Source organism: Camelus bactrianus, chromosome 13, assembly GCF_048773025.1.
Source record: "Camelus bactrianus isolate YW-2024 breed Bactrian camel chromosome 13, ASM4877302v1, whole genome shotgun sequence".
NCBI classification, from domain to species: domain Eukaryota; kingdom Metazoa; phylum Chordata; class Mammalia; order Artiodactyla; family Camelidae; genus Camelus; species Camelus bactrianus.
Window position 1 is genome coordinate 39,697,994 of NC_133551.1, and position 12,852 is coordinate 39,710,845.

A 12,852-nucleotide genomic window follows, 5' to 3' on the forward strand; every position below is an offset into this window, starting at 1 on the left:
CAGTATTTTCCTCTTCCTTTCCCTGTCAGTAGTTAATAAACCACCTTTTGCAGCTGACAGTGAATAAAGATCAAAAGCTACTCCACCAGCTGGGCTTTTCTGATGAACAGATCCTCACAGTAAAGACGTCTGGCAGTGGGACCCCATCTGGGAGCTCCGCGGATTCCTCAGCCAGCTCCAGCAGCAGCAGCAGTGGCGTGTTTAGTTCATCGTATGCCATGGAGCAGGTATTGAGGGACATGTTCCAACTTTAAAACAGGGACTTCACAATCATTAAGTTTTGCCTTCGGCCCATATGGATTTGCATGATTGTGTCCTTCTCTGTCAGATGAGTCTTGCCTCTTCAGAGCTGCGTTCCTGAGGAGTGCTGGGGATCAGCACTGAGGTTCATCAGTCTTCCAAACCATCGAATCTCCTGAGTCACCAAACGATTCTGCCTGGCCCCTGCTTGCTGTTCCTCTCCTACATCTCTCCTCGCTGATCATTGATTTTCCTCTACTAGGTCATTCCCATTAGCATTCAAACACTGTATTATTTCTGCCATCTTGAACTTTTTTCACCCCAACTTCTACTTCAGTTCCTGCCCCCATTCTCTCCTTCCCAAATCAGCAAAGTTCCTTGAAAGAGTTGTCTAAACTCTCTTTACCATCCTCTTGTGACCCACTTTGAAAAGAATCAGGCTCTTTGCAAGGTCGTCCGTCATGTCCACCTCCCAGTCCTCATCTTACTGACATTTCAGTGGAGTTGATCCACGTTATCACTTCCTTTCTAGATGCTCTTTCCACTTGGCTTTCAGGACTCACCTGGCTTTCCCTCCCTCTCTGGCTCTTCCTCTTTGGTCTCCTCTGCTGCTTCCTCTTCATCTCCCTGACCTCTGTACAGAGGAGTTCCGTGGCTCAAGGACCTCTGAGCCCTCTCCTCTGTCTGTGCTCATTCCCTTGGGAATCTCATCCAGTTTCAAAGCTTTATATATTGTATTGATAACTCCCCAGTGTTTACCTTTAGTTTTAAGTCCAGATATGTGGATCCCACATCTTACTCAGCATCTCCTCTTAAACGTGTAATAGGTACACAGTCCTCATACATCTAAAACTGAGCCTCCTGATAGCCCCTTTCTTACCACCTCCCCCCTCCCCTAAACCTCTTTATCCCAGCCTTGCCCTATCTCAGAGAACACCATCTCCATTCTTTCAGTTGCTCGCGTCAAAGTCCTTGTGCCCCTTCTTTCTCTCATACCCGTATCCATCATCAAATCCTTGACTCTGCCTTTAAACACATCTAGAATCCAGCTACTTTTCTCTGCCTCCTCAGCTTCCACACCGGTCCAGGCAGCCATCATCCCTCACCTGGAGGGTTTTAGTAGTGCTCTACTGGTCTCACGGCTTCTACCCTCATACCAATTCAGTCTCTTCTCTGTATGGTGCCCAGCAGCCCATGATCTTTTTAAACAGAAGTCAGATTATGCCACTCCTCAGCTCAGATGCTCCAGTGGCTCCCATCTCACTCAGAGTAAGAGCCAGGGAGAGGCAGAGTCTTTCCTGGGACCTACAGGGCCTACTTGGGGTGCCCCTCTGAGGTCTTCCCCCATGACCCTCCCTCGCTCTCACCACTTCAGCTGTGCAGGCCTCCCTGCTGGTCCTCAGACACAGTGGGGCCCGTGCACTCGCTCTTCCCTGAGTCCAGAACACGCTTTTCTGATATCCAGGTGGTTCTTTCTCACTTTCTTCAGCTTTTACTCGAATGTTGCCTTCTTGGTGAGCCTTCTGTGTCAATCCTGTCTAAATTTTCAACCCATTCCTACTCCTGCAAGTCTCATTTCCCTTCCCTCCTTTATTTTTGTTTAACATACTGTATATTTTATTTATCTTGTTTAATGTCTCTCTTTCTCCCCAGTAAAATTTAAGCTCCGTGAGAGCAGACCTTTGTTTTGCTCACTGCTATATTTCCAGCACCTAAAACAGTGCCTCAGGCATAATAGGCAGTCAGTATTTGTTGAATGACTTTATGAATCAGTCAGGTTTTTTGTGCCTTTTCTATACCAGGAACTGAGCTTGGCACCAGGGATACAAAACTGATAGGACTGTCCTGCTCTTTATCCTTTTACCATCTGGAAAGTAAGATAATACTAGCCCTCATGTGAAGTAAAGGATTTTAAATGAAGGAGAAGGATCTTTTTCATAGTTATTGTATACAGTCCTTTCATTTAATTCCAGTTCTTTGTATGCCTGTGTCTCTAACTTAGAGAGTATAGCCTTGCTATATGTACCATGAAACTTTGCAGAGTTCATGTTAGTATTGGGGGTTTCTTAAAGTAACTATACTTACATGTAGCAAGAATTTAAGAACAAAATCCCACTCAGAGCAGTATTATGACAGTTTATCAACAATAGAAACGATGTACTTGACATCCTCAAATTAAATATTTTTAAACTATCTCATGTTTATCCTGAATTTATTAAAAGCCTTCCTGAATATAAATACATTCCATAGTGATGTCTAGTTTCTTTATTTCCTATAACCAGAACATAGTACTTAAATCACATCTGAATCCCTTCTCTACAGTTGTATCCACTTTTTTCTTTTTCTCACTTTTAGAAAAAACAGGATAACCACTTTTTCTCAAATTATATGTATACCTATGTGTTGTGTATGAGTGCGTGTGTATACGTGTATGTATATATCACTTTAAATTTGCCTTTCACTCACTCTGCCTCATTTGTTCGAGCTCTGATCAGCTTTCCATGGTGCCCTCCTGCTCTTTGTTTTACCTCCTCTGCTCTCTGCTTTTTGGTGCCTTAGCCCCTCCACCCGCAGGTGGGCAGGAGAAGTGAGCCCAGGTGGTGGCCCCTCACTCTGTGCTCCTGCATGTTGTTCCTCAAGGCAGACGAGCACTCTGTGTCCCTCAAGCTTTGCAGTGACCAGAATTTAAGGACTAGTAATTTAGTGTTTGTACCTTTGATCAGAAAAGGAGAAAATTCTTTTGTAAATTTGTGTTTGTATTTTGCTTTTCCCCTCAGGAGAAATCCCTCCCTGGTGTCGTGATGGCACTTGTTTGTAATGTATTTGACATGCTTTACCAGCTGGCCAACCTAGAAGAGCCAAGGTAAATATATATATATTTTTTTTTTGAAGCTTGAAAGAGAGAATGTTATTAAGGTTAGGGAACCAAATAAATTTTCACTCAAAATGTGTATTACTTCACATCCCATAGTAAATGACTTCATTCTTGGAATTGTGGTCTATGTGAAAAAAATTTATATTTGAAAAATTTCAGGATAACTCTACGAGTACGAAAGCTTCTGCTCTTAATACCCACTGATCCAGCCATTCAGGAAGCCCTTGATCAACTTGACTCTTTAGGAAGAAAGGTAAGGGTGTCTTGGATAGTTACTTAACAGGCATGGAAATTTTATATCATGGTTCAGTTGAAGATAAAATACAGTATCACATTAAGGTCATATGATACCATCTTTCCCATAACAGTTTTTCTTTTTTAGAAAAATACCTTTGCTGCAAATGGAAATCAGAACTTCATGTTAGCTTTTTAAGTGTCTGTGGTCAATACTGACATCAGATTTTAGAACTGGAAGAGCCTTTATTATCATCTGCTTCCACCTCCTTCTTGTTTTATATTAGGAAAGCGAAGCCCAGAGCAGTGCAGTGTCTTGTCTAGGGTCAGAATCTAGCACTGATTCAGCTGAGATGTTTTTCTTCTGTCGTGATGCCTCTCTCAGTGTGATTGTGCGTATGTTTGAGTTGCTTGCATAAATGGATTATCGTTTATTTTTTCCAGTTGATATTTAAAGTTCATTTTAATTTTTAATTTTGTTCCTTGATAGTTTTATATATATATATAAAATACGTTTTATCTATAGTATTGTTTAATTATGTTCTCAGAGTAAATTCATTTAGAACAAAGTTGTTAGAACTAAGTTATGAATTTTGTATTTCAGTGATTATAGTTTAGATCAGTCCATAAGCCATATATATGGCTTATAGATTAATTTAAGGAAAGGAGAATAATGTAATTATAAAATGTATTACTAGTAGTAACTTTAAAAATTCTCAAAACTCCTCCTTTGCAATGTTACCATTTAATTATCAGTATTTAGTAGTACAAATTTTGAAAACATGGGAACAAATTAGAAAGACCTCTCTAGTGTTGTTTAGAATACATCCCCAGAAGCATTCCTGTAGAATTGGAATACTGTAGAGCACTTAACAGTTTGTGTGATGGAGTTCAGTGTTTTGTTAATAATTACAGGGTGATGTGGCTTTGAGGTTAATTTTTAGAAAATTTCATTGATTTGACTATATTAAAGTGAAAAAGAATATTAGAATGTGTAATGATACCTGTTTCTTTTTAATTTGTGCTTTTGACACACATATTCCTTTTTTCATTCTCATAAACTTAGAAAACATTGCTGTCTGAAACAAGTTCTCAGTCTTCAAAATCTCCATCCCTCTCTTCCAAGCAACAGCATCAGCCAAGTGCCAGTTCCATTTTAGAAAGTCTGTTTCGATCTTTCGCTCCAGGAATGTCCACCTTCCGAGTGCTCTACAACTTAGAAGTGAGAAACCTAATTTCTTTTCATTTCATTTTAACAGATTCACTTTGGTCTGAAGATTCATGCTTTCAGATATCAGAAATTAGTAAATAGGTTTCTATTATTATTGGATGGTCTGTTAAATTAGTTTTAAAAAAGTAAAAAACAATATAAATTGAAGTGTTTTGTTGTTTTGACCTTTGAAATGCTCTTTTTTTTCAATTTGTACCTATGTACATTGTTATAATTGTAAAATAGCATCTAAATTAATAATTAGGAAGGTTTATGTATTAAAATGTGTTATTAACTTCCTCTGGAAGTTTTGCAAGTCTATAAAATACCAGTTATTAAGCCTTAGCTTTGTTATTAAATGCGTTCTAACTTTTTAAAAGCTATTGGAATTTGTTGCCATTAATAAAGCTTTATAAGGATTTTGTCTGGAAACACGTTAATATTATTATTTAAGCTTTTGAAAGAATTTGAGCAAAAGGATATTTGAATTACCTTCCTTCCCAATAGTTGCTTTAAGCTAATAGATTTAGTTCAGTAAACATTTACTAATTGTGTACTTTCCACAAGTCATTGTAGTAGTTAATGGGTCAGAGTTGAAAAGCCAAGATAATTGTTCCAGGATCTTATGAGTAAGACATAGGGGAGGTTTGATACGCTGAGTCTTGGAATCAAAGCAGTAACAAAGCCATGTGGAAAGTGAGCCGGCAGAAAAGAGTCTGGCTCTTGGACTGTTTGGAGGGTAAGAGGCCAGACCCTCACGCCACTTAAGTTCTGGAGAAAATAAAGCCCTGAGTGATTTTGTCTTGCCCTGAGAAGTTCTATTCAGTCAGTTATTTATTAAAGAATCCAGATCAGTGCCTAAGCAACCTTAATTATCAAATTACTATTTATATTCAGTAGGTTTTGAATCACAACAAAGGTCATAATTGGTAAGAGGGTACCTGCTTGGCCATTTTTTCCAGGTTTTATTTCATATTATGATGGAGGCTGTGATAACATTTCATATTTGCCTTAAAATAATCATTCTTGTGAAAACATTTGTTGGGTTCACAAGGAGAAAATATTTAGCAAATATTTTAAAAATAAAGTATGTTCCTATTTCACACAGACATTCAAAAATGCATACACTATTCCAAAACAGAAAATTACCTAGAAATTTTTGGCTAATTCAAGCTAATCAAATCTACATCTTGCAATTACTGCCAGATTTGTCATTAGCTTTTAAACAATTATCTCAAGAAGTTATGGTATAAATCTTAACACCCGTATATGAGAGCACTCAGAGAAACAGAATGGCCCAACAAGGGGTCTAGCTTGTCATCAGCTACCTAGATTGCATTATCTTAGAGCCAGAGGACTATAGTAAATTATCTGCAGTATAACTTTAGGACTTCATATTAACTGGGAATTCCTCTGATAGGTTGTCTTTTGCTTTACACAAAAAATGTAGAAAACCAGCACTCCCAAGGCACTTATTTTTATACTGTTACCTGAAAGGTAATGTTATTGCATTTTGATCTTTAACTTACGTTTGCCTACTATGAAACTTCAAAGTGGATATTCCAAATACCCATTCCTTTGGAGAAGTCTTCCATCTTCACTAAATTGTCCGTTAAGTACAGGGAGTATGTGCATGTGGCTGTTGACAGTCCAGAAGGATTAGAATTGCAGGGGGTTCCCGTTCTCCCATGTAATGCTCATGATCTGAGGCTGATGAGCCTGTTTCCCAAAGGGCAACTTAGGAAGAAAGCATCTTCAAAAAATAATAATAATACATTAAAAATCTAAGCTTTTAAAACTAATAGGCTCATAGAAGCAGTTTTTTTTAATAGAAAAGGTTGTTGAATTATATCTAGTTTAAAACCTTGGGGAAAATGAGGCAACGAGCTTTTAAAATTTTATTTAAATCATAACTAAATAAGCAGTTGTTTACCGGGCACTTGTTTTGTGCCAGTGCTTGTACTAAGCACCTTAAGCATGTTACCTTACTCAATCCAAACAATCCTTTGGTGAAGATAATTATTGTCCTCATTTACCTGATGAGAAAACAGACAAAAGGGAAAATTACATATCTGAGATCTCTCATCTAGTTGGTGACAAAACTAGAATATGATCTAAATTTGTAGTCTCGTACTGCAGTATTATTATTTGTGTGAAATGATTTTCTACTATGCCAAAAACTGGTATACTTACTCCAGTTAAGCTTCCCTTTAGGTAGATATTGCAGTGTCATAAAAGGGGCATGAACATTAGAGTGAGACACACCTGGGTTTAAATTCTGACTGTGTGACCTTGGGTGGGAGGTCACTTAACTTCTCAGGTCTCAGTCTTTACCTATAGAGTAAAATACCTATGCCATGCACAGTGAGAGGAAGAGAGGATGCGTGTTAAGCACCTCATCTTATGGCTAGTACCTTGGAGATCGGTGCTCAGTAAACAGGAGTTATCAGGGAGTTCATCTAGCATTTATAATAAATAAGCTGTTTTATAAAACTTTATATACTTCTTCCTAGAACATACCAGCATATCACAATATGTTATGTGCTCTTACCTAAGCCTGGGAGCCTGAAGCATTCACGTTTACTGGTTTCATAAAAAGAATTAACACACCAGCTCTCTTAAAAACAAAGGTTTTTCATGCTAAGTAAATAAAATTTGGAAAACGTGGTCATTTTAATTGTGGAACATCAGCCTCCTCATACTACAGGGAGTAAAAAAGAGCAGCATTTAAAGAGGTTCTGACTCAGGTTGTCTGCTTGTTTTACTGAGTATAAAGGAGTAACTTCTACTGGAGATGTTGGGATGATTAATTGTGCTTATTTTTCCCCAAGGTTCTAAGCTCCAAACTCATGCCAACAGCTGATGATGACATGGCAAGAAACTGTGCAAAATCCTTCTGTGAGAACTTCCTCAAAGCAGGAGGTCTGAGGTTAGAGTTTCAGTATTATGCTATATGAATTGCAGAAAATGAATCTAATTATTTTAAATTTTTATTATTTTATTTTTGAATCTAATTATTTTAGTTAATTTCTCCTGCCAAGGCATTATGTGAAGCATTATGCGAGTCCTAATAAGAAGGAGTGATGTTTCAGTCTTTGGAATATTTTAATTTACTTTTTGACTTAATATTTGGCAAACTGACAGAAGCATGTTCTTTCCCCTCTGGTAGTGGGGGAAATTCTCAAGAGGAGAGGAGGCTATACTGTTTCTGTTCATTCCCAGTTTGAGATAAGGTGAATTTGATTCCTAGTAATCCATGTTGTACAAGGCATTAGTGCTGAGGGTACAAAGATAGAATAGATACTGTCCCTGCCTTGAGAGGCTCATGGTTTAACAAAGAATGACAAATAGTTATTATAAGTATCGAAACAGATTGTCATAAAAAGTGCTTTGTTGGGTGGGGGATCAGCGGGGAAGGGGTAGGGAAGAAAGCAGTGGTTAAATGGTTTGATTTGCTTGGGATAAGATTGGGAAATGCTTCCCAGAAAGTGACATTTGAGCTGGGAATTGAGATACAAGTCGCCATTCTCTAGGTAACTAAGAGGGAAAAGGGCTCTCTAAGCCAAAAGAGGTTGGAGATGAGCGAAAGCACAGAGATGCCCTGACTGTCTTGGGAACTGCAGTTGCCTGGTGAGGCTAGGGCAAAGGGTAACGGAGAGAAGTATGTAGAGAAGGGTCACATTCAGGAATTTCAACATTACCTTGTAGACCGTGGGAAAACAGGAGGTTTCTAAGCTAGAAGTCACCTAGAACAGTTACTCTGGCTACAGTGGAGACAGTGAGTAGATGTGGGAGAGACTGGAGGCAGGGAGAACTACTAAGAACTATGATAGTGTTCCAGAGAAGAGATAAGAGGTTCTAAATTTGGGACAGTGGTAGAAGGGTATTTATAAGGTAAAATAGCCGAGTCTTTATGACTCATTTATAAAATGGCCCTGTGATTTCTAGCTTAGAAGAGTGAGTGAATGATGAATCTTTAGTCCACATGGGAAATAAAGATGGAATGAGATGGAGGGAACTGAGAAAGTCAGGAGAAATGAATATAATAGCACATGAGGTCCCTGTGAGTCATGTGATGGTTTGGACATGATGCGCTGGAGAGAAGTGGAGAAAGGCTTTAGAGGTTTGGGGAGGCAGTGGTGTGTATGTAAGTAAAGACTGAGGGCATAAGCAGCTGGCCAAGGGTTGAGTGACAAGTTAAGGATGGGAAGTTGAATCAGTAAGTAGAAATCTCTGCTTTATGATGAATGAGAAATGGGAAGTGACAAGAGTTTGAAAAGTATAATAACTGAGGAGAGAGTTTGCTTTTCTGTTTTGATTTTAACTTATAGAAGACTTGTTTCTCTTTGTTAGCTGACTAAAAGGGGCCAATGAAAAAAAAAAAAGAAATAAAGACAAGAAAGGGGGAAGAATGACCCCCTAAGTTCTACTTAGGGCTGAGTTCTACTGCAGTTGGAAGGAGAGTGACTCTAGGAAGACGTAGGCATGCCGTCTCCTCTGGGGGAGGGAAGAGTGAAGACCAACTTGATGTTTGAGCAGAGGATAGTTAAAGGAACTTCTATTTGGAGGCCTTCAGGGGAAGAGAAGTTGGGTGGAACCTTGAGGAGATAAAGGGGATGGGAAACAGAAATGGAACTGGAAGGTAAAAACTCATTTCAGGTTACTTACCAATTACAGAGCCATGCTAATACAGGCATTTTACTTCTGGCTTTTTTTGAATGTCAGTTAGTATACCTGCCAGGCGTTGTTCTAAGCACTGGGAGCAGAGCAGTGAGTAGATGAAACAAACACCCGTGTCCTCATGAAGCTTACAGTTTGGCGGGAAAGACAAGCAATAGATGAAGAAGTAAAAGTGTATGTCAGGTGGTGATAAGACCTGTAGAGAAAAATGAGACAAGGAAGAGGGGCTGGAGAGGGATTGATGATACTCAGTAGGGTGATCAATGACGTTGATAGGCGATTAAATTAATTACAGAAAATTTCCTGTGAAAGAAACAGAAGTCTCTAATATCTTGCCTTTTTTTTTTTTTCTTTTCTTTTTCTGAAGTTTGGTTGTAAATGTCATGCAGAGGGATTCCATCCCATCCGAAGTAGACTATGAAACAAGGCAGGGCGTTTATTCCATCTGTCTACAGCTTGCAAGGTATGTAAATATATTGCATTAGTCTCAGAAGGCAGCCCTTGACTTTTTCTTACACATCCCATCATTTTAAATAGTATGACATGACCTTGAATAAGCTTAGCTTTTCATTTCCTTTTAAGATTTTTACTTGTTGGACAAACACTGCCCACATTGCTAGATGAAGACCTCACCAAAGACGGCATAGAAGCACTTTCTTCTCGCCCGTTCCGAAATGTCAGCCGGCAGACAAGCAGGCAGATGTCCTTATGTGGTACCCCAGAAAAGTCGTCCTACCGACAGCTGTCTGTGTCTGACAGGTCTTCTATTAGGGTTGAGGAAATCATCCCTGCTGCACGAGTCGCAATACAAGTAAGTGATTTGTGTATCCAAGAAAAGCAAGTACCTCCTGTTTAGAAGGCACTGGTCGGGGGGAGGGCCTGTGTGGATGTAAAAATTATTGATGTGAATATTGCCTTCAAGGAACGTACGGTGAGTAAGAAGGAGATCACTAGTGCAGAGATAACTGTAATTCAGATAGCAAATGTCAAGAAAACTACAAAGACAAAACATTCCTTGAGAGGAAGTGGAATGATTACCTTCACCTGTGGCTGTCACGGGTGATTTTATGTAGGAGGTGGCATTTGAGCTAGGCCTTCAGGAATAGATGGGGATTCAAAATGCAGAGAAAAGTGTGGAGAGTTGGAGAGAGGAGAGTTGTTCAAGCAAGAGGGAGGGCGCGAGCAGTTAGACAAAATTGGAGCTTGTGGGGCGGTCACACGCTAGTTCACGTGGGCCAACATGCAGGGTATGGGAGAGGGAAACCGTAAAAGCAGAATCGGTGGTGGGTGATTCAGACCAGCACACGGAGAGTGGAGTCTCTGTAGTATAGATAGCAGGGGGCTAGTGAAGGTCTTCGAGCAGCACGGAAGCGAGAAAGGGCTGTCCTCGCAGGTGATCTTGGAGGGAAACGAGCCTCACAAAACTGAGGCCCGGGAGGAGGCTGCAGGAGTCAGCGGAGTGCATTCGGGTCCTGCCTTTCCTCACCGCTCTTTCCATACCTCCTTAGACGATGGAAGTCAGTGACTTCACGTCCACGGTGGCTTGTTTCATGAGACTGTCGTGGGCTGCAGCTGCAGGACGGCTTGACCTCGTTGGGAGTAGCCAGCCAATTAAAGAAAGTAATTCTCTGTTTCCTGCTGGAATTCGAAACAGACTCAGCAGTTCAGGTACTGATTAAAAAGGATAAAGTGATTAGTACACTGGGCAAGAAGTACCTATAAGAAGCACCCCGGCATAGGTTGTTCAGAGTCACAGGAAGGAGAAAACCTTTTCTCTTGCTGAGCTTGAGTGAAAATTCATCAAGCTACACACTCAGGATTTGTGCATGTTACTGTATGTGTGTCATACTTCATTTAAGAAAAAAGAGTGTTCATAAATACAGGGTAAATAGGGAAACGAAGCAGAGTTTGTGCTTGCTGAGTGTGAAAGTGTCATGAAGCCAGTGATAATGCACATAGAATTTGTACCTGGAGGTCATTTTCTTGGTGTACAGCCTGTTACTTTCTGTTGGGCCTTCCTTTGTAAATAGCTTTATGTCTCAGCTTCATTTGGTTTCCCTGCTCAATCTATGTATGTGTATTCACCTCAATAATAAAAAAAGTTTTTAAGCTATGTGATACACATGTAGTAAAGCACAGAAGTGTTCAATGTACATGATTTTTAGGGTTTTTACATACGTATAACCCATCTAGATCAAGATAAAGAACATTTCTAACATCCCAAGAAGACTCCCACATGCCTCCAAAATTGCACTATTCCTAACTTGTTTCACCTGAAACTAATTTTGCCTCATAAACACATTTTTGAAAGCTTCCAGATGTGTTTTAAGTACAAAATAGTGAGGGTCAAATAAAGTAATTAAGTCTCTCTAGTTTCTTAGACCAGAGTGTCTTGAAATATTTACTTTCACTTGTGGATCATGGAATACATTAAAGGATATCATTATATCGTGAGAGTCCTGTGGGATCTGCAGTAACCTTCTGCTCACCTGTTTCCAGGAAGCAACTGCAGCTCCGGGAGTGAAGGAGATCCAGTAGCCCTGCACGCTGGCATCTGTGTGCGACAGCAGTCCGTGTCCACCAAAGACTCGCTGATTGCTGGAGAGGCTCTGTCCCTTCTTGTTACGTGCCTGCAGCTTCGGAGCCAGCAACTGGGTATGCAGGACACTTGCTGTTCGTCTCTTCTAGGAAAGGGTCAGGCTTCTGTTGGGAATAATTTATATTCCATCATAGATGAGGTCATAGGGAAAGAAATGGAAGAGGGGGGGAAAGTTGGTGTGTGGAGTAAGTGAGGTCTATGCTAGGTACTTAAATCCTGAACGAGTATTTATTGAGCACCTTCTGTATACACGGTTCTACCATGCATGTTATAAAGACAGTATGCCTGCTCTCCAGGACCTTACTATCTAGTTGAGGAATTAAAGCACCCCAAGTGTGTAGGTCATGAACTATACAATCAGAACTGTGTATCAGTTCCTAAACTGATAATGACTCTAGTATTAAAAATTATGAAACTTAAGATTTGCCCTTTTGTCTTTATTGTTGGCTTTGGCAAACTGGGGCTATTGCTAATCATTCTTTTAACGTCAGACAGCCTAGGGCTCAGTCCCTCATCACTGTCTTTCCTTTGGCTACACTCGTTCTCGCAGTAATCTCATCCACCTTCGCAGCCATAAATTCCCTCTGTATGCTGGTAACACCTACATTTGGCCCTACAGCCTGAGCCTCTCCCCTGACATCTCCACTTAGATTATCAGATAGGCATCCCAAACTTAACACATCCGGAGCTGAATTACTGGTCTGGCCCATACCTCCCAAGAGTTTTTCCAACTTAACAAGTTTCATTCTTTAAGTTGCTCTAACCAAAAACCTTGGAGTCATCCTTTTTCCACACCCTGCTTCTAATCTGTCAGCACATCCTTCTTCAAACCATATCTAGATTCTACCCCTTAGACCACCTTCGCTGTTACTACTCTCTGACCCCCCCTCATCTCTTACTTGGATTTTAGCAGTTGTGCCCTAACTAATCTCCCTGCTTCTACCCTTGCAGTTTATTCTCCACACAGTAAGCAGAGTAGACCTTTTAAAATGTAAGTCAGATTGTATCACTCCT

At 40.0% G+C, this 12,852-nt stretch overlaps 1 protein-coding gene across 3 annotated transcripts in view; it reads left to right on the forward strand.

Moving 5' to 3' along the window:
- Positions 1-12,852, forward strand: part of USP24 (ubiquitin specific peptidase 24) — a 120,159-nt gene that overhangs the window by 62,157 nt on the left and 45,150 nt on the right. For all 3 annotated transcript variants that reach the window (XM_074376402.1, XM_074376404.1, XM_074376403.1), the window contains 9 exons: positions 54-227; positions 3,018-3,103; positions 3,275-3,368; positions 4,416-4,571; positions 7,391-7,488; positions 9,607-9,702; positions 9,822-10,050; positions 10,748-10,907; positions 11,739-11,894. In XM_074376402.1, coding sequence (XP_074232503.1) covers positions 54-227; positions 3,018-3,103; positions 3,275-3,368; positions 4,416-4,571; positions 7,391-7,488; positions 9,607-9,702; positions 9,822-10,050; positions 10,748-10,907; positions 11,739-11,894 — 1,249 coding nt within the window. The remainder of the gene's footprint in view (positions 1-53; positions 228-3,017; positions 3,104-3,274; positions 3,369-4,415; positions 4,572-7,390; positions 7,489-9,606; positions 9,703-9,821; positions 10,051-10,747; positions 10,908-11,738; positions 11,895-12,852) is intronic.